We start from the raw sequence: 26972 nt of genomic DNA, 5'->3' as shown, positions 1-26972 counted from the left end.
CTCTGTACTATCTGGAGAGAATTTTGTAATTAGTCTCCTGAGCTTTACAGGAAATGGAGAATCTATGGCACATGTCGAAGGCAGATGACTAGACACCTGGGGGGGAAAGACACCCCCAGTTCCCTTTCCCACCCCCCAATAAAGGCTGGCAGAGTGCTCTCAGATCCTCCATCAAAAAGCTGTACAAGTGGGAAACAGTGTGTGCAGGAGGGATCAATGAGAGACATAGGTATTCCAGTGGGAGAAGGGGTCTATGATGATCGTGAGTGTGTTTCAGAGAGGAGTACAAATGGGAAAGCTGAGAGTAGTGCCAATGCGCAGAGACCAGCAGTTCAATGCAAGGAAGAAGGGCAGACGTAACATGTCTGAAACGAAGAATAGGGTTGGCAGGAGGGTGACCTAAGAAAGGAGAATCAAATGCCGCTGGAAAATCTGGGTTACCCGAGATTTGGGTCAGAGGACTATCATCTCTGAAGAGTCTCCGCACTTCACCAAAAATGCGGCACACACCCAAAGTCTGACGTGCAACAAAAGGAAGAGTTTTCTATCAGCCCAAAGTTTCCTGTGGAGCCAAGGAAGGGCAGTGAGAGGAATGGGGCTCAATGACTCCTCCAGAGCAACCCAAAGCTTAGAGCGGGTGGAGTGGTGCCAATCAAGAATACGCGAGTTGACCGCAGCGAGAAATTACCTAGAGCATTCCGGGACCGCCAGGCCCCTACTCCACTTGGGTCCGGATAGGGTGTTGCACGCAATACACGAGGGCTTGGACGACCAAATGAATTTGTTGAAGGCCTGTCTAACAGTGGAGAAAGAGGACATCAGGAGAATGCAGGGGACTGTCTGAAAAAGATACAGTAAACGAGGAAGACCGTTCATTTTCAGGAGATTGATGCGTCCCAACCACAAGAGACCCCTAGCATCCCAGTGCTCAAGATCAGATTGTAAAGTGCGTAAGATCAGGAGGAAATTTAGGGGCTTAAGAATCCGCGAGGTTATTGTGAAGCTGTACCCCCAAATATTTGATAGATTTGTGAGACCAATTGAATGGAAAAGAGGAGCGCAGGGTGCCGAGGACCGTCACAGATAAGGAGGCTTCAAGCGCGGTACTTTTAGACAAATTAATTTTGTAGTTGCTATGGGAGCTGTAAGTGGCAATTTCTTTGAGAATAGAAGGGAGGGAAGTGAGTTTAACAAAAAGGAGGACGTCGTCCGCAAACGCAGAGACTTTGAGGTGCAGGTGGCGGACCTTCAGGCTTTTCAAATCAAGGTTGTTCCTAATCACCACCAGGAGGTGCTCCATGACCAGAGCGTATAACAGAGGGGACAGGGGGCAGCTTTGACGGGTACCGTTATGTATAGTGAAGGGAGAGGAGAGCGAACCGTTAACTCTGACCCCGTGCCATGGGGGAGTTGTAGAGGGCCTGGTTATGGGTGAGCATAGCCGGGCCGAGGTCGATCTGAGACCGAGTCGCCTCCAAAAACCTTCAATCCACCCGATCGAAGGCCTTCTCCGCGTCCAGTGAGAGCAATAACATCGGGGTACGCGAACGTTGGGCGTGGTGGATAGTGGAGAAAGCCTTCAGGGTGTTGTCTCGGGCTTCCCTACAGGGGATGAAACCCACCTGATCAGGGTGAACAAGGTCCCCCATGTGTGGGCCAAGCCGGTTAGCTATCAGTTTGGCATACAATTTAGCGTCCATATTGAGTAGTGAGATTGGTCTGTAACTAGAGCAAAGCATATGTCTTTGCCTTCCTTAGGAAGGACTGTAATACGGGCTTGGAGGGAGGGAAGGCTACATCAGGGGAGATAGAATTAAAGGCCCTCAGAAGTGGCGGGGTCAGCTCAGTCTTCAAGACCTTGAAATGCTGAGCTGTGTAGTTGTCTGGGCCAGGGCTCTTGCCTCCCGGGAGGGAGGAGATACCAGCTTCCAGCTCCCGCTCTGAGCTGTGTAGCTGTCTAGGCTGGGGCTCTTGCCTCCTGGGAGGGAGGAGATACCAGCTTCCAGCTCCCGCTCTGAGAAAGGAGCCTCAAGAAGGGCCACATCTTCCAGCGGGAGGGAAGGAAGGGCAGTAGCTGCAATTATTGGGGAAGGGAAAGGATGGGAGAGGGTGACAGACGAGTCGAACTTGGCGGGGGGAAGATGGTAAAGGGAACTATAGTATTCCTGAAAGGCAGAGGCAATATCAGCAGTAATGTGAGTGATGGTCAGTGAGTCAGGGTTTCTTAATAGCTAGAATGTGTGAGACCGCTCGACGGTCCCGCACCGTCTGCGCCAGAAGACGACCCGCCTTATTCCCCCACTCGTAGAAGGATCGCTGACCCAGTTGTCGCAATCGCTGCTGCCTATGTTCAAGCAAGGTTTTGATCTGCTGTCACGTGGCCGTCAAAGCTACCAGCGTCGACTGTTGGAGCGTTTGCATGTACTGGGCCTCCAAGGATGCCAGCGTGCAAGAGGGAGCGAAATCTCAAACCTGCCTCTCTCTTCAGATTGTGGGGATAATGTCACTCCTTAAGGAGAGACCACCTTTTCAGGTGTGTGCAGACTTATACAGCCATAGTTGCTCCACTGCAAGGGAACATGGGAAGAATATGCAAATCTGTCTCCCAAGATGCAAGATGATGTTCAGGGTGCTTCCCATAGAGGGCAGTATAACAGAGGCACTGTCTCCCTGTTTACATCTTGGGAGACAGATTTGCATATTCTTCCCATGTTCCCTTGCAGTGGAGCAACTATGGCTGTATAAGTCTCCACACACCTGAAAAGGTGGTCTCTCTTTAAGGAGTGATATTATCCCCATAATCTGGTCTCCGCCTCTCACTTCTACCTAATCAGTTCTCCCTAGGCTGCGCTGATGAAGTCCAACCGGACAGAAACGGTGCCGTACGTAGCTGAGAAATTGATTTGGTTATAACTAGAGATGAGCGAACACTGTTCGGATCAGCTGTTCCGAATAGCACGCTCCCATAGAAATGAATAGAAGCACCTGGCACGTACACTGTGCCGGCGGCCGGTCGCTATGCCAGGTGCTTCCATTCATTTCTATGGGAGCGTGCTGTTCGGAACGGCTGATCCGAACAGTGTTCGCTCATCTCTAGTTATAACCCCGCATTATGCAGTAAAGACTTCTGGTAAAGTCAGGCATGATGTTCAGGGTGCTTCCCATAGAGGGCAGCATAACAGAGGCACTGTCTCTCTTCAGGCGCGCATCGTGATTCATCAGGACACCACGGAGTACACATTTCAGAGCCTCCCACTGAATAGGAGGAGAGGTATAATGACCAAAGTGGTCCTGAAGAAAGTGAGAGGTGGAGAGTCGCAAGTCTTCCAAGCATTGAACATCAAGGAGCAGAGATTCATTAAGTCTCCAGGTATTAGCGCCGGGACTGGAGGATGAAGGGCGAAAAGCACAGTAAACAGGGGAATAGTCAGACAAGAAGGCCAGATCAATTTTAATCACAGTTACAAGAGAGAGGAGGTCGTGTGAGAAAAGAATATAGTCGATCCTACTATAAGAGTTGTGTGGACGAGAGAAAAAGGAGTAGTCCCTATCAAAGGGATGAAGGATCCGCCAGGCGTCACGCAGGAGCAGAGTGTTCAGAAGTCTCCTCACTTTATTAATAGCACCGTAAGAAACCTGAGACCTTCCCATAGAAGTGTCTAGTAGAGGATTAAGGGGGAGATTGAAATCCCTGCACACAATTAAATGGCCTCTGGCGAAGGCTTGGAGGGCAGTCAGAGCTGATAGGAAAAATGGAACCTTGTCGGAATTAGGGGTGTATAAATTGGCTATAGTATAGACCACTCCAAAAATTTCACATATCAGGAATATAAAGAACAAAAAACTTGAGTCTTCAGTAGATGATGCCTTTTTTAATGGCTTCTTCTTCAGGTATAACTAAGAACAATTTCTGAAGGCTGCATATTTATGTAGAACAGGACACATAGGGATAGGATTTCAGGAGGGAGGGGGATGAGGAGAAGAGGCTTATTCATATATACATGTAAACAATTCACAGCTCCCAGGTTCTTATCTTTGTGGCTGTCTTAGTTCAGTGATTTCTATGTCTCACATGGGTTCATGTCATGTGATAGATGTCATGTCATGTCATAGATTGTGGAAAGATGGATAGGGCAGAGACCTCGAAGTCCACAGAACGGCTATCCCTGACTTTCTGCATGATCTCTTCCTTAACAGCATAGAAGTGAATCCTGCAGATGACATCCCTGGGCCTGGATGGCACTGCGAGGGCGGAGTGCCCGTTGGGCACGGTCCATTTCAATGCAGGAGTCAGGACGTCCCAGGAGAGAGTTATTATTTCAGTGACAGTAGAAACCAGATCCACCGTATGAACAGACTCAGGGAGGCCGCGTATGCGTATATTGCGGCGTTTGCGGTTTTCAATATCGTCCATGTGGAAGATAAGGTTGCACACTTGTGAGGAGTGAACAGTAGAGCTTTGTTGCAATGTTTCAAGGAATGCAGAAGCCGCAGTACCAGTGACAGTAGAAACCAGATCCACCGTATGAACAGACTCAGGGAGGCCGCGTATGCGTATATTGCGGCGTTTGCGGTTTTCAATATCGTACATGTGGAAGATAAGGTTGCACACTTGTGAGGAGTGAACAATAGAGCTTTGTTGCAATGTTTCCAGGGATGCAGACGCCGCAGTTTGAAAGTCCTCCAGGGCTTGCACCCGTTGATGCGGATCAGAGATGTCAGACACGCAGATCATGGCGCCATGCTCACTTCAGGTCAGAGGCAAAACTGATGGATGGATGCTCACTTCAGGTCGAGATGCAAAGGAAGGAGCTTCTGCATGCAGGGCTGTAGTGGCAGAGTTAGGCCTTTCAGGAGGCCATAAATCATCATCAGAAGAGGAATCCAATTCCTGCAGGGGGTCCTGCTGAGCAGAGCTGGGGGACTGGAAAAGGGATTTTTTATATGGCGGGCTAGTACCCTAATCAGCAGCTCTATCAGGGGCAGTAGGCTGTGGGATTTCTTGCCTCAGCAGTGGAGGAGTCATTTGAAGAGACTTAGGAGTGCCATTAATGGCGGCTGGCTGAGAGGCAGCAGAGAAGAGAGGCGCGCCTCTGATGCTGCTGATCTCTGTGAGGATGCATTTGGGGAAATGGCAGTAGCCGGGGCCTTGATTGGGCCAGGGGAGCCAGAGAGAGTCTGAGGTACCTGGAGAGGCCCTGGGGCCACAGCTGGAGGATCCGGAGATGAAGTATCCGGCAGTGAAGAAGAGCCGTTGCTGCGCTTCTCTCCAAAGTTCCAATGCCAAGCGCTGCTTCCCAAGCGGGGTGAAGAAGGCCGAAATGGAGCCCTCGGTCGGCAGGGAGGTAAGTGGGTCCCCCAGGTGTCGCCGGGACCTCGTCTTGCCCATTGCAGCACTGTATACACCGCGATATGTCGGAGCATGGAGCGGAGCTCTCACAGCAGACGTCCGCTCGCATGCATGCCAAGCCACGCCCCCTCAAAACTTTCAAAAATTTATTTGGACTGGAATTTCATATGCCAGTCTTAAACTAAAGTGCTCTGAAGTACAGCATGCAAGTGGTGTATGAGTTTTAATATTTGCTGAAATTCTGTGGAAAATAGAAATTTACTCTTGATAATGCCAATTTAAACTTGCTCATATCATTTGTGCCTGTTTCTAGTGTAAGCAATGATACATTGCAGAGGCCCCTCCCCTCTTGCTAAATCCCCCCAAAGTGTTGAGGTTTGAAAAGTTACAAGTTATGCTATTAAAATAGTGGTACACTTGATGAAGGAGCTTATGAGCTTTGGTAAGGAATAAGGAAATCTTCTAGAATTGGTCTGGGTGATCATTTTCCCAATACTTCAAATCGGTCCTTCTTGAATCTTTTTTTTTTTTTTTCTACAAGTCTGGGTTGTGCCATTTCCTCTCTTAATGCTCCTAGATATGTATGTTTGAATTGACAACTCGTTCTAATAATTTAATAATTCAACATTTTCAGTAACAATAAGAGGAATAGCACATTACTGAGTTATCATTTAATGGGAAGTATTTTCATGACTGCAGCTTGCAATTCCCCTTTTAACCTCTTCCCATTACAGGCTTTTTTTCGATATTCATTTTTTGTCTTTGACTCTCCCAAACCCCATAACTTGTTTATTTTTGTGCCATATGAGGTATTAATGTTTGCTGGTCAAATTGTTTTTCATGATGTTAACATTAATTATTTTGTACAATGTACTTGGAAGCTCGGAAAAAAAAAATCAGAATGGGGTGGATTTGTAGAAAAAGTGCATTTGTGCGACATTTTACAGGCTTCGTTTTTACGGTGTTCACTTTGCAGCCAAAATGACATGTCACCTGTATTCTATGTTTCAGTACGATTCAGGGGATACCAATTTTATATAATTTTATTTACATTTTAACCCCTTAACAAAAATCCAAAACTGTGCCAAAATTATTTTTTTCTAAAAGTCGCCATATTCTGACACCCGTAACTTTTTTTTATTCTTCTGTGTATGGAGATGCATTTGCGGGACCAGGTGTATTTTTTAGTTATACCAGTTTGGGTAATTGCAATTGCTTTGATCATTTTTTTAATTCAAATTTTTAGCAGAAGTAAAACAGTGAAAAAACAAAAGTTGACAATTTTATTTATTTCCCCCGCTATGGTGTTTACCGTACAGGAAAAATATTTTTATAGATTTGTAGGCCGGGCATTTTCAGACACTGTGATAACTAATGTGTAGGTGTTTCACAGTATTTAAAGAGGACCTTTCACCACTTTTGGGCACATGCAGTGTTATATACTGCTGGAAAGCTGACAGTGCGCTGAATTCAGCGCACTGTCGGCTTTCCCGATCTGTGCCCGGTGTGAAGAGCTTACGGTCCGGTACCGTAGCTCTTCTATGGTCAGAAGGGCGTTTCTGACCATTAGCCAGAGACGTCCTTCTGCCTCGCGGCGCCTATCGCGCTGTGCTGTGGAGCCGGGAGGAACGCCCCCTCCCTCTGCTCACACAGCTCGTCCATAGACGAGTATTATCAGGAGCGGGAGGGGGGAGTTCCTCCCCGCTCCACAGCACAGCGTGATTGGCGCCACGAGGCAGAAGGACGTCTCTGGCTAATGGTCAGAAACGCCCTTCTGACCATAGAAGAGCTACGGTACCGGACCGTAAGCTCTTCACACCGGGCACAGATCGGGAAAGCCGACAGTGCGCTGAATTCAGCGCACTGTCAGCTTTCCAGCAGTATATAACACTGCTTGTGCCCAAAAGTGTTGAAAGGTCCTCTTTAAGTACTTTTGTATGTATTCCAGTCAAAGGGGGGTTATTTGAACATTTATTATCTTTATTTGTTTTATATATGTTTGTTTGGTTTTTACTTTTTTTTTTTTTTTTTTTTTTTTTTTTCTATGCATTTATTAGACCTCCTAGAGTTCTTGAACCCCAGGGGGTCTGATCAATAATGCTAATGTATTGCAATGCTTTGTGAAAAAACAGCAATTCTTTTGCAGGCTACATAGAGTAGCCTGCAATAGAATCCAATGATTGACAGACCGGAGATCCTTCACAAGACTCCTCTCTGTCATGCCAATGGGATCCCGGAGCTTGCTGAGAAAATGGCGGTGCCGACAGAAAAGTTGCGCTTTGGTCAGCTTTGACCAAGCCGCCAGAGGAGTTAATGCCCACGATTGGTGCAGGCATTAGCGCTGAGTCTCTGCTTTCTGAAACAGCAGACACCTGGCGGCTATGGCAGCCACCTGGCTCCATACAATGGTGGTCTATGGAGACTGCTAGCTTTTTTTTTTCTGCTAGCAGAGAAAAGAAGTGACATGACCTTTCTTCGGGCGGATTCCGCCTGAGGAAAGCAATAGAACTGAATGGGAGGCAGGAAACGCCTAGTGTTTTTTGTTTTGTTTTTTTGCAAAAAAAAAAAAAGCCTAGCGTTTATTTGCAGTCCATTCACTTTAGGGGAAGGGAAAACCGCCTGGCGTTTTCTGAAGCAGTTTTTACCAAAAGCTGCTCCAGAAAAAGCTCCAAAAAATGCCTCAAGGTCAAAAAACCGCTTCCTAATTAGGAAGCCTTTTTTTTCAGGACCAAAATAAGCCAGGAGGTTTTTACGTGTGAACTAGCCCTTACGGTGGATGTTGGGAAGGGGTTAAAGATACTACAAGAAGCTTCACTGTGTTTTGTTTTCTCTTTTCAGATGGAATGACGACAAGAATGTAAGTTGTTTCTAAATATTCAGTTTATTTAGGCTGGTTTCACACTACCATTGTTAACCGCTTCACACCTGAGGCATTTTTCGATTTACTTTTTTTACTTTTTGGTAGAGTTGGAAGGGACCTCAAGGGCCATCGGGTCCAACCCCCTGCGAGTGCAGGTCTTCCTAAATCATCCCAGCTATATGTTTATCCAGATTCCGCTTGAAGATTTCCATTGATGGAGCGCCCACCACCTCCCGTGGCAGCCTATTCCACTCTCTCACTACCCTCACTGTCAGAAAGTTTTTCCTAATGTCTAATCTGTATCTCTTTCCCTTTAGTTTCATCCCATTGCTTCTTGTACTTCCTTGTGCTAATGAGAATAGGGTAGATCCCTCTGCACTGTGACTACCTTTCAGATATTTGTAGACTGCTATTAAATCTCCCCTCAGCCTTCTCTTCTGCAAACTAAACAATCCCAGTTCTTTTAGCCACTCCTCATAGGACATGGTTTGCAGACCTTCCACCATTTTGGTTGCTCTTCTCTGGACTTGCTCCAATATATCGATGTCTTTCTTGAATTGAGGCGCCCAGAACTGTACACAGTATTCCAGGTGTGGTCTGACCAGGGAAGAGTACAGCGGAATAATGACCTCTCTTGATCTAGATTCAATGCTTGTCTTAATACATCCCAGAATTTTATTAGCCTTTTTTGCAGCAGCACCGCACTGTTGACACAATAGAATAAAATAAAATATTGTTTATTTTTAGTTATTGTTCCAGTGTGTCTAAGGCTATTTAGTTTTGGACTTTCTGCCTTCTAACTTCTAACCCCATAACTTCTTTTTTATTTTTCCATAAAGGGAAATGTCCTCCCTGAGGGCATTCACTGGGGGGGAGGGGGGATTTAAGCATTTACAGAAATGGTTACAGTTGTAGCCTCTTCACCCACTTGATCACACGGTGCCTTCACCCGAATCTTCACCAGGCTTGTGAACACTGTGTTGGCTAGACTCCTCCACCAGGGGTCAATTCAGGAGAATCCCTATAGCCTACCTGTAGTTTCACTTTTATTAATGACTATAGTAAGTCAAAACAAACCACACCTATAAGATATAACCTTTACTTAAGTTATGTATAAATAAATGGACCTAAGGATGCAATGCATATAATACTGCACTGAACAGTGTACAAAAACATGCAGCACTTATGGCAGAAACAGTATTAATTGCCTGACAAATATTACTATGCTAGTCAACAAGGCCCTATAAGGAATGACTTTTAACTTGGCACACAGTAAGCAATCATGGAATGGCCTTGTTACAGGTTTAGCACTTACATTTGTTTAGACTCTATAAGGGCAATGTTAAACCATAGGAGACTAGGTATGCAAGAAACAATTTGCTAAACGCAAAGTTTAGAGGCTTCAACTTACACACAGGCACCCTTTCACACTAAAACCTATGCTAACTCTCAGAATGGCAGTACAAAATAACACTTTTCACAAGCACCCATCACTGGCCAGGAGTGATTTTTTAGAAATCCTGCAGGATTCAGGAGAGAGAGGGCAAAAATGTCCTCTTAGGACATGTCCTTTTGCTATTAAGCACAGGAGAGATCTATGTGGCTTACCAGTAATAGCAAGTGTCCCCCCCCAAAAAAAAAAAAAAAAAAATGGAGGAGGCTCTATCTCTGGGGGGTACTTTTGGTAAAATGTTGACTGCTTTCTCACTGTACCTCAGATGGATCTGTTGGGACCTTACTTGCTCTTTTCCTCTTTCTCTCTGCTTCAAGTGAAAAGGAGGGGTCTTTTCTCATACCTCTCAGATATGATGAAACAGTCTTACAGAATCTGCTGCAAGATCAGATAGAGGATTCCTCAGTCTTTATACCCAACTCCCTGGGAGAACTTCCTTCTCCCTCCTGCCAAGCTCCACTTACTTCCTTCCTCTGCTAGTTTATTCAAAGTGAACATTTTGTAAATACAGTTCTTTTTCTTTATAGACTGTTTATGCCAGGATTTCACTCTCATATGGATTGCTGTGATAGTTTCTCTACCCAAGATTGCAGTTTTCAACCTCTGTGGTAAACCTGCTATAGTCTGGCAGGTTAGCAGTGCGGGTTACAGGTGTATAATACAGTTCCTGAGCGGACACCAAAGTAAACAGCATATAACCCTCTATACACTAACCCTCCATATATCTCTGACCTAATCTCCCGCTATTTGCCCACACATAACCTGAGATCCTCCAGAGACCTCCAACTCCACTCTGGTCTTATCTGCTCTTCACACTACCACCATCTTTAAAGATTTCTCCCGTGCATCCCCCATACTCTGGAATTCCTTATGAAGACACATAAGACTGACCCCCACCATCCCTAGCTTCAAGAAGGCCCTGAAGATTCACCTATTCAGGAAGGCCTACGACCTCCAAAAACACTACTGTCACCACATCACCATCCAAACAGTCTCTACCCTCATCTTCTGTCTCTATCCATCTTCCCTCATAGACTGGTAGCCCTTGCAGGCAGGACCCTCTATCCCACTTTGCCAGTCTGTCATTGTTACTCTGGGTTCACACCAGCGTTCGGTGTCCGTACTCAGGTTTCCGTCTTCTGCCGGCTGTAGACAGAAACCTGTTAGACCGGGCCCGGCCGTGAGCACCAGTGAGCGTTTTATACTCTCTGCGGCAAAACCGTTTTGTTTTTTTTTAAATCCGGACACAGAGTACTGCATGTCCGACTTTGTGTCCGGTTATAAAAAAAACAGTTTCGCCGCAGAGAGCATAAAACAGTCACCGGCGCTCACGGCTGAACACTTTTTTCAAACCCATTCAAATGAATGGGTTTGAAAAATGCCTGCAGGTTTTCGTTTCCTGCCCAGTTTCGGGCAGGAAACGGAAACCTGTATAAACGGAAACCAGGCGCAGATGTGAACGAGCCCTTAGTGTTATATTTTTTGTTTATTTTGTATACTGTATGTAAACCCTCAAATGTAAAGCGCCATGGAATTAATAATGCTATATAAATAAATAATAACATGAGGGACACTATTATCCATCATATTTCTTTACTTTTGTAATGGAATCATGTTGTTTGCATTAATGTCAATAGGAAGGGACATAGACAATATTTCTTAGGGCGCAAAGCAGAGACCTGGACTCCAATGGGTAGTCCCAATGGGAAGGCAGTGACTTCTAGTATCTTAGATATATATGTTCACTAGTATATATTTCAACAGGATGAAACAAGAATGAAGAAAGCTCTAATCTTTCTGGTAAGAAGTTCTCATATGAACACAGCTTTATTTTTCCATAAACATATCTGGTTTGCAGTTTTTAAGTGGCTTTGTTCTGTTTACCATCCTTCTTTAGGTGACAAGCATAAAAGCTTTTTGAAGAATATTATACAGAGTGGTTAGCAGCAGTAATGTTGCTGTTTTCTGTCTGTAAATGTGTACATTCAGTAGTGGTTGCACCTAAACTTGCACTATGCTATGTCTATAAGTGGTCATTCCAGATAGGTTACAGCTTTTTCTTAAAAGTGTGCACAATGACTTGCCAGTGGTCATCTTGTGTGTCAAGATGTCTAACAAGCTGTTCTGATTCCTGCTGCAGGAAACATTTGAGATTGAAAGTGAAATTGAAGCAACTACTGTAGCAAGACTCTGTGAGAAACTGACTGCTAATGTGAAATTCTATAATACCAAGGCAAAGGAAGAAGCGGTAATTTTTTTATTTTTTTACTGCACACATGACATTTTAAACCCTTAAAAAAGTTATCTGGGATAATTTTATATATATATATATATATATTAGGCCGCAGAAGGCGAAAATTAAAAAATAACAAAAAAAATTCACATTCAGAGCAACCCAGTCCTGCTGATGTGGGATCTTGTTTTGGTGAAAGTCCCCAAGTGACCACTGAGGCCATTCAGCAGCCTAAGTTTTGGTCATTGGACATCACAGGTGATGTATGCGAGGGACGTCACCTGTTCCTTTCCTTAGGCTGCTGGTTGGCCTCAACAGTCACGTGCGGCTAGTAGTTGTGAGTGGAGTAGCTAGAGAGACAGGGAGAAGGGTGTATGGGAGGGAGAGCAGAATGGAGGGGGAGGTGAGTGATAGCTGGGGTGGAAGTTGCATAGCAGGAAGCTGAACCAAATGAACAAATGCAGAAGATGCCAGGAGCTCCCAGAGACGCACACAACTCACTCAAAACACTGTTAAAGTTATATGGGTGCATTTATTAATCCATCAATAGCAGTAAGAGACATTGTTTTTTTCTAAGAAACTCCTTTAAATGGCACTTGCGTTACCTTCTTAAATGCTACTGTCATTAGCAAAGACATCAATCTGGAAGAACTCTTCACAGGGTGATTGCCAAATGACAGAGTGCAGCAAAAGTGCAAGTGACCTGGCAGTGTTAAGGGTTTTAGTGGTGGAAATCCTGGAGACATGTTCTCCTTCAATTCAATCATTTTTCAGTCATGTTTTTTTTGTTTTTTTTTTCTTTTTATTAAAACGTTGCTGCTTATCTTTAAGCTTTTTCCTGCTAGAGTTGCCAGAGCACAGGATGTGGCTATGTCCCTGATGAAGAATGTTGCTAGACAAAGTATACCTTTGCAGAATCCAAACCCAAATCCTCAAGTACCTCCAAAATTTGACAAAAGAACACCAAGTATGTTATTTTTTTCTTAACATTTAGTTGAAAATGCAAAAACTTAATATTCTAAATCATCTAAGAATCCGTAAATCCTGCAGACTGATTAAGGTTTGTCTGGTTTGACTTTTTGTTTGTTTCTAGATTACCTATATCATGCTTGCCATGATACTCTAGCCCCTAACAACTTTGAACCTTCAGGACACAGGAATTTTTTTTAGTAATTTTCATTGTCACATTCTGAAAGCTATAACTACTGTATATACTCGAGCATAAGCCGACCAGAGTATAAGCCGAGGCCCCTAATTTTACCACAAAAAACTGGGAAAAGCCGAGGGGGAGGGAGAAATCCATCATTGCAGATAAAAAGTCTGGTATGTGCATTACAGCATAACTCCATGTGCCTCATAGTAATAGCAGTTAACCCCATCATGTCCCTCACATTAACCCCCTGTGTGCCTTACATAAGAGTTACTGATATGTGGGACATATGGAGGTAATAATTAGGTATCTTCATAATTAAGGTCCTTTATTAACCTTTAGTAATCCTTATATGGGGCACACAGGGACATGATGGGGTTAACTGCTATTAATGTGAGGCACATGGAGTTACTGAAACTAAATTAATAACCCCAAATGCCTGACATTACAAGGAATAGTAACTAAAGTAAGGTACCTATGTGTTTCACTTTATTGTAGCTTCCTCTCCTCCATATGACAGACACTTTCTATAAGACACAATGAATCCTGGCCACTAACTTATCTGCAGATGTTAAATACCAGGGGCTACAGGACCTTTGATGACATCACAGTCACGTGACCTAATGACAAGCCAATCACAGAGCAGTAGCACTAAAGGACTTCCCCCTTCCAGGTCCTTCCAGTTTTCTGTGCTCCGTGGACCCTGACTCAAGTATAAGCTGAGGGGGGCTTTTTCAGCATGAAAAATGTGCTGAAAAAGTCGGCTTATACTCGAGTATATATGGTACTTAATTTTCCCATTGATTTTCTCGTGGCCTGTGGGCATGCGCAGTCTGCTCTGCCTGAGGCCTAGAAGTCTGAAACCTGCTCCTGAAGAAGAGGATGAAGAGGACGTTGCTGACGACGATGGAGGCGGCGCTGGAGAGAGTTCTCTGGCAGCATTGGGGACGCCCCCAGTGCTGTTTGAGTGCTGGGGCCCGTCGACAAGAACCGGGATCCCTATGGAACGGCGGCGCGGAGAAGACAACGAAAGATAGGAGAAGAATAGCCTTTCTTAAGGCTATTCCAACGTGTTACTAAGAAAAAAAAGTGTTTGTATGATAGGACCCCTTTAAAGGGATTCTACCTCTAAAGCAACATTTTTTCTAATTACCACGTCGGAATAGCCTTAAGAAAGGCTATTCGTCACTTACCTTTAGATGTGGTCTCCGCGGCGCTGTTCCTTAGAAATACCGGTTTTAACTGGTATGCAAATGAGTTCTCCGCAGCAATGAGGGCGAGCCTCAGGGCTCAAACGGCGATGGGGGAATCCCCACTGCTGCCCGAGAGCTCACTCCAGCTTCGCCTCCATCTTCAGCTGCAACCCCGCCTCTTCTGTCTTCTTCTGTCGGTCCAACTTCCGACGCCTGCGCAGTACGCTCCTGTATTGAACTACAAGAGCAAGAGCGGCCGGCCAGTGGCCATTTTTGGGAAGCCGCTCTTGCTCTTGTAGTTCAATACAGGAGCATACTGCGCAGGCGTCTGAAGTTGAACCGAGACAGAAGAGGCGGGGTTGCAGCTGAAGATAGAGGCGGCGCTGGAGTGAGCTCTCGGCCAGCAGTGGGTCGCCCCCATCGCTGTCTGAGTGCTGGGGCCCGCCCTCATTGCTGCGGAGAACTCATTTGCATACCGGTTAAAAACGGTATTTCTAAGGAACGGCACCGCAGAGACCACGTCTAAAGGTAAGAGACGATTAGCCTTTCTTAAGGCTATTCCGACGTGGTAATTAGAAAAAATGTTGCTTTAGTGGTAGAATCCCTTTAATGTAAGACATTTGGTGTTATTAATTTAGTTTTAGTAACTCCATGTGCCTCACATTAATAGCAGTTAACCCCATCATGTACCTCACATTAACCCCTGTGCCTCATATAAGGGTTACTAATATTTGAGACATATGAAGGTAATAATAAAGTGCCTTAATAATGTTTAATGTAATAATTATTACCTCCATGTCTCACATATTAGTAACCCTTATGTGACGCACACAGGGGGTTAATGTGAGGGACATGATGTTAACCTGAGGCACATGGAGTTACTAAACTGTAATACACATGACCAGACTTTTTATCTGCAATGGTGGATAAAATTATGGACTATTACATTTCAATGGGCCCGTACACTTAGATGCCGTTGCTTTTGTGGCTGTGTGTCCGGGCCAAATTGAAGAGCTGCAACTTATAGAGCAGATCCTATGTGTGTTCTATACCTGTCCTATGTGTCTACATAAAAAATGAATTGATATGGCTGAAAATGCAAAGACCAGTGATCAGTTAATGTAATTTTATTGGTATCTATTTTAATTTTTGAAATTTTCCAGTAGCTGCTGCATTTCCCCCCCTAGGCTTATACTTGAGTCAATAAGTTTTCCCAGTTTTTTGTGGTAAAATTAGAGGCCTCGGCTTATATTTGGGTCAGCTTATACTTGAGTATATTCGGTAGTTTATATAGTTTGGCTAAATGTATTCAACATAAACTCTTTTAAAAATAAATTGTTTACGCATCACATAACTATTTTACTACTATGTGGCTCAGAGGAGGGGACACTTTTGCATATCTTCTGAAGTTTACCGCTGCTGAGGGATTTTTGGGATTTTTCAGACCCCCCCCCTCCCTTCTACGCCGGCCTTTTTCCTCCTTCACCTTTCGTATTTCTTGTTCTGCGATTATCGCAAGTCTTCTCTGCGGAACTTTGTCAACGCTGCCAGGGCTTGTATCCCGGCACTTTGGAAGTCGCCCTACCCCCCTTCGCCATTGGATCTGTAAGATGAAGGATATCCAGAGCATGGAGGACCTTATGGAGTCCCTTCGGGATTCCCATGGGTCCTTCATGGATGCTTGGACATCTGATGGGCTGAAACAATACTGCCGGCCTTGCTCCCGTTTCCGGTGCCAGGGGACGCTCACCTTTCTTCCCCTTTATCCCATCTTCCCCCACCCCCTACACACACACACACACACACACACACACACACACACACACACACACACACACACACACACACACACACACTTTTTTTTTTTTCCCTTTTCTTTTTTTTTTTTTTTTTTTTCTCCTTCCTTTCCCTTACTAGCTGCATTTGAATTGTATTACATTGTCTTTGTTGAGGTTTGTTCCTTTTATGGACTTTTCAGACCCTGTCCCGTTACTTGTTTGTAATGTTTTTCTTTGTGTTTTTATTGGTTATAAATAAAGAATTTGTGTGTATGTATGAGATAGATAGATAGATAGATAGATAGATAAATATTTATGTATAAGCTGTTGTTTGAATAATACAATAGGTACCAGCCAAATAAAGACTGTGTCGGGGGCCAATAAGAGGAGTGTTATTCTATGTGGTGCAGTCCTATGTAAAATAAAGAGGGGTTCAGTATAATGAGCCAGGCATTTTATTAGACGAGAGAGTGCAGCATGCTGTTAGCTTTGTCCTTGATTTTGACATGCAAATAGGGCAGTTCTGGTAAAGAAGGGAGCCACTCCTGAGAATACACAATGATTCAGGGGAAGAGAGTCTTGTACAAGCATTTTTTTGAGCATTGTGTGGTCTGCCCTTAATTGACCATACAGCTTAAATTATGCACAAAGGAAAAACTTCTGATGTGATTAAAAAAAAATCTCAAATTTTCTTAACAGTTTATATTTTATGGTGATTAATTTTGTGTTCACAGCCCTTCCAGAAAATGCCATTTTGAAAAATACAGTTGGCATGCAGAGTGGTTATCCTGGTCAAAATGTTCACATTAATGCAAAGCAAAATATGCCTAAGGGACCTCTATTTCCACAAGCAAGACAAAATCCAGCTGTTCCTTTCAATAAAACACCAGTAATGCAAGGACCTTCAATGCCCACATTGAAAGAAAACCGCCAAGTAGCTAAGAATACTCAGTCTGATGATTCATTTCTAAAAACCATAAGCCAAGAAGACACTCAGTTTCTTAAGAAATTAATGGTATTGCTTGAAGCTCTTCCACAAAATGCTTCACCTTCTGACAGTACACAAATGAACTCCAAATTGTTGATGTTAAAGTCGTTGTTAGTAAACCAAAAGAACACAGAACATGAACAAGAGAATCAAAAACTGATGACGCAGATTGCCTCTATGGTACAGGATACTATAAGTGCACAGAATGCCTCGCTAAGTCAACAACTAATGATGTTAGTGAACTCTCAGAATAGCACTATGGTCATGCAAACAGCCTCCCATGCAAATAATCTAATGGCCCCAGGTAATATGCAACCGCATGGAAACCCTGTAATGAGTGGAGCTGGTTTAGTTCCAGGAATTCAGAGTTCAGGAACTATGCAGGAAAATATGAATTCATTGATGTCTTTTAACCAGAATTTCAGAAGTCAAGAGTATGGGGATGAAATGACTCGAATGAATCAGAAAATGTATCAAGCCCCACAGGTGGCAATGCAAAATTATCCTAGTACATCACAAAACTATGACAATTTTGGATATGGAAATTCTGTGGAGGGAAAATATTTATCAGAAGGAGACTCCTACATTAGTCATCATGATGGTGGTATTAACCCTCTGTCCACAAGGCAAAATGAACAAACACTTAATCCATATACTGATAAGGATTATGAGCCTAGTGTCTATGACAAAAAATGGGATAATTTTTGCTATGACCACCCAACAACACAAGAACCTAGATATATTGACCATACAGAAGAAAAAGCCCCATACACTAGAATTTGTCTTTCACCAAGTTCTCCACAAAATTATTATGATGATTATAATGATAATATGAGGGAAGAAACTGGAATGCAAGCCATGAGAAACCGACCTAGCTTAAGATCTTACAGTTCATCTGATTGGGATGATCACGAAGGAAACATGCGCTATACTAAGCGAGCCAGACTGGACATGAGTACCAGATCAGATAAATCAGATCAGTCACTTGAGTTTCTTGGCATAAATACAGCTGGCATGCCTGAGGAGCTCTTGAAGAGGATTAAAGGAAAGGATTTATTCACTGCCTCAGCCATTATCAGCGAGTATTCTGAAAAAAATTCTGGAAAATGAGGTAAGTGTAACAAGAGAAAAGACTTGCTACAATGCACATTGATGTTTTTAAAAGGAAATTTGATGTTTTTAAAAGGAAAGTTGATTTGACCCCACCACTCTGATGACAGAAATACTCTGTCACTGTGTAGTGCATTTTAAGCAAATGTATATCACCAATCGCAACGTACTGGTGAAAGAGACAATACCTTGTCTACGCACACAAATTAAGGGGACTCAATTGCCTGTATATTTTCTGATTGTTGTTGTTTTTGTACATGTTTATTCAGGTGCCCATCTCGCTTGTGCTGCTATGCTTTATGGAAACTACTTGTACCATAGACACAGTACCCTGGAGATGGAAATAGAATTTATTGCAACTATTGCCAAGACTGTAGTTCAGTTCTGTTTTATTTATGACTTGGTCATCGCTTACAATATGTGACAAAAATGGAAGGTTTAGTTATATTACGGTTTTAAACTGTGTTTTTTTTTTTTTATTTGACAGCATATAAATTGACATGGACAGCCACAAGAACATAAGCTTGTTGAAGAGTCCTTATTGTTTTCCTTCTACCTTGTGGAGAGTGTTATATGCTAAGAAATTGACTGTTGCCTAATTTTATGTAAAAATTGTTTATATTGTTAAAAGTAGAGTTTTGTTTTCTTCAGTAAATATGTCCAGATAGTAGATGAACAGAAGTGATATCCAATAGTTGCTGCCGTCTTACATGAAATACTTTGTTATAATTCTTTTATGTCAATTTGCTAAATTTCTTGCTGATCACCAAATGATCAGAATAACTTTCCCCTATGTACTGTACGTTATTGGGGCAGTGGTGTGCAGACATGACCACATCTCCATTTACTTAACTTGTGAATGGGAAAGTGAAGCATCACTGCATCTTCATTCACATGAAGCACTCTGGAATTTGCAAGTCCCCCATCTTGTGATTGCTGTAGGTCCCAAAGGCTGAGCCCCAGTGATTAGACACTTATCCTTATCCAGTGGACAAAGAATAAGTCTTTATTGTGGAACTAACCCTTTAGCTTTAAAGGGATTCTACCACTAAAACACGTTTTTTTCTGCTTTAGACGTCGGAATAGCCTTTAGAAAGGCTATTCATCTCTTACCTTTAGACGTGGTCTCCGCTGTGCCCCAGTACTCAAACGGCGATGGTCGTCAGCTCTGACTCCTGCGCAGTCGGCTCTGCCAGCGAGACACTGGTAGAGCCGACTGCGCATGCCATCCGGCGGCCATATTTTCGAGGCCGCAAGACAAGACTGGGCAGGCAACAGAGCTGCGGCAGAGACCACGTCTAAAGATAAGAGACGAATAGCCTTTCTAAAGGCTATTCCGACGTCTAAAGCAGAAAAAACTGTGTTTTAGTGGTAGAATCCCTTTAAAACGGTTGTCAAGGATAACGTTTATTTTTGCAAGAAGGTCGGGAAGGTAGATATTCCTCATACTCACTTTGTTCCCAGTGTCTCCCACCACAGTCCAGTCCTGTTCCTCCGGAGTACTCTTGTGGTGGAAGTCCCCGCCTCATGTGACCGATGAGGCCAATTAACCGTGACATCACTTGCATACGTCACCTGTGACACATGTAGTATCCTTACCTGAGGCAGCCGATTGGCCTCAACGGTCACTTATGGTGGGGACTTCTGCCAAAACAAGACTAGGGAGCAGCAGGACTTGACCACAGTGGGAGACATTGGAGCACTGAGGACAGGAGAGCATGGATTTATTTATTTTGTCTTCCCCGACCTTCTCCTTTAAGACATGCATCATTAAACTAAGAATTGGAATGAAGGCAAATGTTAATTTAAAATTGTGTTAAAGTTGCTCAGAAATTAAATGGCATTATGAAACTCGAATATGGAGCTGATTTTCTTATTTTCAATAAACACCTGACTTCACACAGAAGTTTTTGTTTTTAAATTTTTTTTTTTATTCTAACAGTGTTGCACATAGATATGAAAGCTTATGTCAAGTTACTATGTTTAGCTATTTGCAAATGTAAGCACAAAGTAGAAATAAGGATACACTACCATTTTATTGACTGCTGTTTTGAGCTGTCAGATGATCAGAATAGTTGACTGTAAAATTTCCATAACATTATGTAGTGTAGGTATTGGGCAGCCCATTTAAGAGTCATTTTCCCATGGGTGCTTGTTCCTGGAGGGACTAGACACACTCCCTAAGGCTGGGGTTTGTGAAGGTTTTTTTTTTTGGTCACATAGAATCCGCGTCAAAATCTGGCTCAAGAAACTGCTTCCCAATGAATTCAATGGATTCCTTCAAAGGGCCTAGTCGGGAGGGGGTGTCGCGCCACGGATTCAGCTGCGGATCAGTCAGTTATGTTTTAGTCACTTTTGGGGAGAGTTTTTCACTTGCACATTTGTACCTGTAAAATGATAGCTTTTAAAGGATAAAATAAAGAAGAAGCTTTTAAGAAACACAGGAGTGCGGACCCATTTTCTTCATACATAGATCAAGTTAGAACCAGGAGGCACCATAGTTGAGGAAAAACTAAAAAGTGACAAAATAGAGAAAATGAAAAATAAAAAAAGCTAAACAAAAGAGAATGGGAGAGGAAGTAGAGGGCACTAACAATAACGAAAAAGTGAAAGATAAATTGTGAGACAGAAAAGAAACAAACATGCAAAAAAAATTTTTTTTTGAAAATAAAAAAAAAAAAAAATTTTGAAAAAATATTTAATTGAATTTTTTTTTTTTTTTACATCTACTATATTTCAATCTCATATATTCTGCCCATAGATTGGTTTGACTGCCCCTATCCGGGGGTCTATTTCCCATTGCTTTACTCCTATTGATTAGAGACAACAGGTGAATATTCTTTAATATTTTTCTTACTCTTTCATTTACCCTCTCTTGTTATTTCGACACTCGATCCATTCTGATTTTCATATTTATAGGCATAGTGCATTCAGATTCATATTTGTTCATGTTTATTCCTTGACTTTTTCATAATCAGACTTTTCTCCAGAAAAGAACTTGTTTGATGATACCCCACCACTTTATGCATGGCTTTCTGTACATATGTAAATAAGTATGCATCACTGCTACCTGTATATATAATTGTACACATGATTTAATTTAGTGTTCATATTGTGGCTTTATCTGTGTCCTATGTAGAGTCTAAGGAAGGTCAGTGGACCGAAAACGTTAACTTGTACTCCACCAATAAAACACATGGTGATTGGCTCTGCATCATACAAGTGTGAAGTTCAGCTTTTACCTATCTAAGAACGGGTTGGGACCCTAACTTCGCCTACTGGGACTATGTCTGTATCCCTACACCAAACTAGAACTGTGTGCAGACATGCGTATCTAATCCTCCTCCGTGTGGTACTGTGCTGAGGCGCTTATCTAGCTCTCTGTCATGTGGTACTGTGTGCAGGCGCACGTATCTAATCCTCCCGTGTGGTACTGTGTGAAGAGGCGCGTATCTAATCCTACGGCGTGTGGAACTGTGTGTACAGTAGATGCACGTAACTAGTCCTACGGCATGTATACTGTGTGCAGATGCGTGCATCTAATCCTCTGGTGTGTGGTACTGTGTGCAGATGCATGTATCCAATTCCCCGGCGTGTGGTACTGTGTGCAGATGAACATATCTAATCCTCCAGCGTGTGAAACTGTGTGCAGACGCGCGTATCTAATACTATGGCATGTGGTACTGTGTGCAGATGCGTGTTTCTAATCCTCTGGCGTGTGGAACTATGTGCAGATGTGCCTATGCAATCCTCTGCCGTGTGGAACTGTGTGCAGATGTGCGTATGCAATCCTCTGGCGTGGTACTGTGTGCACATGCGCGTATTTAATCCTCCACCGTGTGAAACTGTATGCAGACGCGCGTATCTAATACTACGGCATGTGGTACTGTGTGTAGATGCGTGTTTCTAATCCTCTGACGTGTGGAACTATGTGCAGATGTGCATATGCAATCCTCTGGCGTGTGGTACTGTGTGTAGACACGCAAATCTAATCCTCTGGTGGTGGTACTATGTTGAAGACATGCGTATCTAACCCTCCGGCGTGTTGAACTGTGTGCAGATGTTCGTATCTAAACCTCCCCTGTGTGGTACTTTGTGCAGACACACATCTAATCCTTCAGCGTGTGGAACTGTGTGCAGACGTGCATATCTAATGCTCGGTCGTGTGGTACTGTTTGCAGACGCATGTATCTAATCCTCCCCTGTGTGGTACTGTCTGTAGACACGCGTATCTAATCCTCTGGCGGTGGTACTATGAGGAAGACATGCATATCTATTCCTCCGGTGTGTTGAAATGTGTGAAGAGGTGCGTATCTAATCCTCCCACGTCTGGTACTTTATGCAGACACATGTATCTAATCCTCGGTCGTGTGGTACTGTTTACAGATGCACGTATCTAATCCTCCCCTGTGTGGTATTGTGTGTGGAGGTGCATATCTAATCTTACGGCATGTGGAACTGTGTGTAGACGCGCGTATCTAATCCTATGGCATGTAGTACTGTGTGCAGATGCGTATATCTAATCCTCTGGCGTGTAGAACTGTGTAATCTAATCCTACGGCATGTGGTACTGTGTGCAAACGTGCGTATCTAATCTTCTGGTGTTTGGAACTGTGTGCAGATGCACGTATCCAATCCTCTGGCATGTGTTACTGTGTGCAGACGCATGTATCCAATCCTACGGCGTGTGGTACTGTGTGCAGACGCGTGTATCTAATCCTCCAGTGCGTGAAACTGTGTGCAGACGCGCGTATCTAATACTAGGGCATGTGGTACTGTGTGCACATGTGCGTTTCTAATCCTCTGGCGTGTGGAACTGTGTGCAGATGTGCGTATGCAATCCTCTGGCATGTGGTACTGTGTGCACATGCGCGTATTTAATCCTCCACCGTGTGAAACTGTATGCAGACGCGCATATCTAATACTACGGCATGTGGTACTGTGTGCAAATGCGCGTTTCTAATCCTCTGGCGTGTGGAACTATGTGCAGATGTGCGTATGCAATCCTCTGTCGTGTGGTACTGTGTGTAGACACGCGAATCTAATCCTCTGGCGGGGTACTATGTTGAAGACATGCGTATCTAATCCTTCAGCATGTGGAACTGTGTGCAGACGTGCATATCTAATGCTTGGTCGTGTGGTACTGTTTGCAGACGCATGTATCTAATCCTCCCCTGTGTGGTACTGTGTGTATCTAATCCTCTGGCGGTGGTACTATGTGGAAGACATGCATATCTATTCCTCCGGTGTGTTGAAATGTGTGAAGAGTTGCGTATCTATTCCTCCCACGTCTGGTACTTTATACAGACACACGTATCTAATCCTCGGTCGTGTGGTACTGTTTGCAGACGCACGTATCTAATCCTCCCCTGTGTGGTATTGTGTGTGGAGATGCATATCTAATCTTACGGCGTGTGGTACTGTGTGCAGACGTGCGTATCTAATCTTTAGGTGTTTGGAACTGTGTGCAGATGCACGTATCCAATCCCCTGGCGTGTGGTTCTGTGTGCAGACGCGCGTATCTAATCCTCTGGCATGTGGAATTGTGTGCAGATGTGCGTATACAATCCTCTGGCGTGTGGAATTGTGTGCAGATGTGCGTATACAATCCTCTGGCGTGTGGTACTGTGTGCAGATGCGCGTATCTAATTCTCCCCGGGTGGTACTGTTTGTAGATGCCCGTAACTAATCCTCTGATGGTGGTACTATGTGAAGACATGCGTATCTAATCCTCCTCCTCCATGTGGTACTTTGTACGGACACATGTATCTAATCCTTCAGCATGTGGAACTGCATGCAGACGCACATATCTAATCCTCCCCTGTGTGGTATTGTATGAAGAGACACGTATCTAATCCTACGGCGTGTGGAACTGTGTGTACACGCGTGTATCTAATCCTCTGGCGTGTAGAACTGTGTGCAGCTGCGCATATCTAATCCTCCCCCGTGTGGTACTGTGTGCAGATGCACGTATCTAATCCTCTGGCGTGTGCTACTGTGTGCAGACGCACGTATCTAATCCTCCCCTGTGTGGTATTGTGTGAAGAGGCGCGTATCTAATACTTTGGCATGTGGAACTGTCTTCAGACGCACGTATCTAATCCTTTAGTGAGTGGGACTGTGTGCAAATGCGTGTATCTAATCCACTGGCGTGTGATAGTGTGCTGATCTTTGTATGTAATCCTCTGATGCGTGTATCTCAGTTTGGATATCAGTGTTGGATTGTGCAGTTGGAGTGACCGTGTGTATTGCAGTTGGAATATGAGTGAAAGACTTGCAGGTTTGTATTGGCTAAGGGGGGAGGCATTGTGTTGGGAATGCTGTATCTCGGCAACGATACGTCCGAGCGAGTTGGAGTCTCATCTTAAACCTTCCCGGATACCTGAAGTTTCTCTGTACCAAATTTGGTGAAGATCGGTCTAGTCGTTTGGTTGCACATAGAGAACAGACAGATAGATAGACAGACAAGAATTCACTTTTAGAATATAGAGAGAAAAAGATGGTATGTGTGGACAAAAGTGATCCTATTGTCACCCGCGTTGCTTTGTTGATTTGACAGTGTTCTGTCATGTATGTCCTATCTTGTTTGAGATAATGCGTTTTTAAGAAGTCTGTCAGGGTAGCCCCTAGCTTTGAATCTACTCTCCATACCTAATTTCCATAGTCTCACTGTCTTGGACAATTCTTTTTACCCTGCAAAACTGAGATTTAGGTAGTGATTTTGTGGTGGACTCAGGATGACAACTAGTGAAATGTAAAAGAATATTCTTATTTGTTTCTTTCTTATAAAGGGCTGACATTAATTTGCCATACAAAATAACGGGTGGTACTGCACACTCTTATAGCAGAGTTGTGGTGCTAGCAAAAAAAAAAAAGGGGTCTTTCGACCTACGTAATCAAGTAGAAATACATTTTGCTGCACACACTATATTTGCATTGGGAAAGTGCAATGATTTATTTTACAATAGAACAAACACCATTAACACAGTGCAAAGAAAAAATTGAAAAAGGCAAACTAGATCAATCAATGTTTTGACGTTTCGGTCGTTAGACCTTCATCGGAATAGATCTAGTGCATAGCATGGCAGGGAGAAGTGTCTTCTGCCATGCTATGCACTAGATCTATTCCGATGAAGGTCTAACGACCGAAACGTCATAACATTGATTGATCTAGTTTGCCATTTTCAACTTTTTTTCTTTGCACTGTGTCAATGCAGTGGCAACATCTTGGGCCGAAAGGCGATCTCTTTCCTTGAAGCAGATATGTGCCGCGGCTTCCTGGAGTTCGCATCGAACATTCGCCAAGCATTATAGACTGGATTGGCGGACGACAGAGTCTACAGCGTTTGAACACTCTGTGTTAGCATCAGCCTGCCAGGATTACCCACCCTAGGGTAAAAGCTATACTTGCTAAATCCCCAGTTGTGCTGCTCTTTGGCATAGGGGGAACGAAAGATTATGAATGATAATCTGTTTTCCCTTAGCCCAAACAGCAGCACAAGGCTCCCTCCCTATGCTGTATTTTGTACTAGGTTGTATTACTTTGTATAATTTCTGTGAAATATACGTGGTACTTTATATTTGCTACAAACACAAGGGGGAGTTGATCTTCCGGCCTCTTATAGGGTTCAAAGCTGTTAGGTAATTAAAAATTCCACCTGTCCTAACAGCTCATAGGGACAGGAATACCCCAGTTGTGCTGCTGTTTGGGCTAAGGGAAAACAGATCATCATTCATAATCTTTCATTCTCCTCAAGTATAATATTGAGGAGATCAATAGATAAATCAATGATTCGTGAGACATTATTGGTTTCCAACAAACTCCTAGTGGCCAATATACCTTTTGCATGTTCAATAGAGACATGTAGACTTACTACGTCAAACGTAACAAGTAATCTGTCAGATGGAAAGGCATCAGTCTCAAATATGAATTTTAGAAACGCGGAGGTGTCAAGTAAGGGGGCGTTCACACTACCGTCTTTGTCCGACAGGTAGTGTCCGCTCAAAATCTGGCACGGACATTAAGAGCGGACACTAGCTGTGTCCGTGACACTTGTCATTTATTGAAATGGACATGGGGTGCGTTCTTTTGCACTCCGTGCCCTTCCTTCACTGTCCGCATGTAAAGATGTCCGACTTTTCAAGCGGACAGAAAAACCCAACATGTTTTTCTGTCTGCTTGAAAAGTCGGACATCTTTACATACGGACAGTGAAGGAAGGGCACGGAGTGCAAAAGAACGCATCCGATGTCCATTTAAATAAATGACAAGTGTCACGGACACAGCTAGTGTCCGCTCCTAATGTCCGTGCCAGATTTTGAGCGGACACTACCTGTCGGACACAGACGGTAGTGTGAACGCTCCCTAAAAAAGAACGTGTGTTCTTTATGAGAAGGGTTAGCAGCCTCTCACCAAAAATGGATAAAGGTGACAATACTGAGTCACTGGATGCCACGATTGGTCATCCAGGTGGTTCTATTAGGTGCTTGTGGATTTTAGGTAAAATGAAAATTACCAGTGTGATTGGGTCTTGTTTCTTTAAATAATTGGCCGTGTAGGTGTCAATGGTGTTATTTTTGAGGCGTTTATCCAGAAATCCCTTGATCCTAGTAGTAATTTTGTAAACAGGATTCTTAGTCAATGGTGTATAGACATTAGTATGAGCCAATTGACGTTGGATTTCCTTAACATAAGACTTGTCCATAACAACTATGGCACCCCCCCCTTATCTGCTGGTTTAACAATAAGGGTATCATTTTTAATCAGCTGTTCAAGTGCTATTTTATCGCTGTTGAATAAGTTAGAGGTACAAGTGGATTCGTTCCTCTCAATTGTACTTCTAAAAGCATCAATGTCA

The 26972-nt window shown here is 43.5% G+C and overlaps 1 protein-coding gene across 7 annotated transcripts in view; it reads left to right on the top strand.

Moving 5' to 3' along the window:
• The window catches only part of LOC142200564 (uncharacterized), a 129971-nt gene extending 109671 nt beyond the window's left edge, over positions 1-20300 (top strand). For all 7 annotated transcript variants that reach the window (XM_075271008.1, XM_075271005.1, XM_075271006.1 and 4 more), the window contains 6 exons: positions 8189-8207; positions 11428-11463; positions 11804-11911; positions 12728-12863; positions 16752-18116; positions 18603-20300. In XM_075271008.1, coding sequence (XP_075127109.1) covers positions 8189-8207; positions 11428-11463; positions 11804-11911; positions 12728-12863; positions 16752-18115 — 1663 coding nt within the window. In that variant the 3' untranslated portion in view covers position 18116; positions 18603-20300. The remainder of the gene's footprint in view (positions 1-8188; positions 8208-11427; positions 11464-11803; positions 11912-12727; positions 12864-16751; positions 18117-18602) is intronic.
• Positions 20301-26972: the final 6672 nt, after the last annotated feature.

Source organism: Leptodactylus fuscus, chromosome 4, assembly GCF_031893055.1.
Source record: "Leptodactylus fuscus isolate aLepFus1 chromosome 4, aLepFus1.hap2, whole genome shotgun sequence".
Taxonomy (NCBI): domain Eukaryota; kingdom Metazoa; phylum Chordata; class Amphibia; order Anura; family Leptodactylidae; genus Leptodactylus; species Leptodactylus fuscus.
This window is presented reverse-complemented; position numbering and strand designations above follow the sequence as displayed.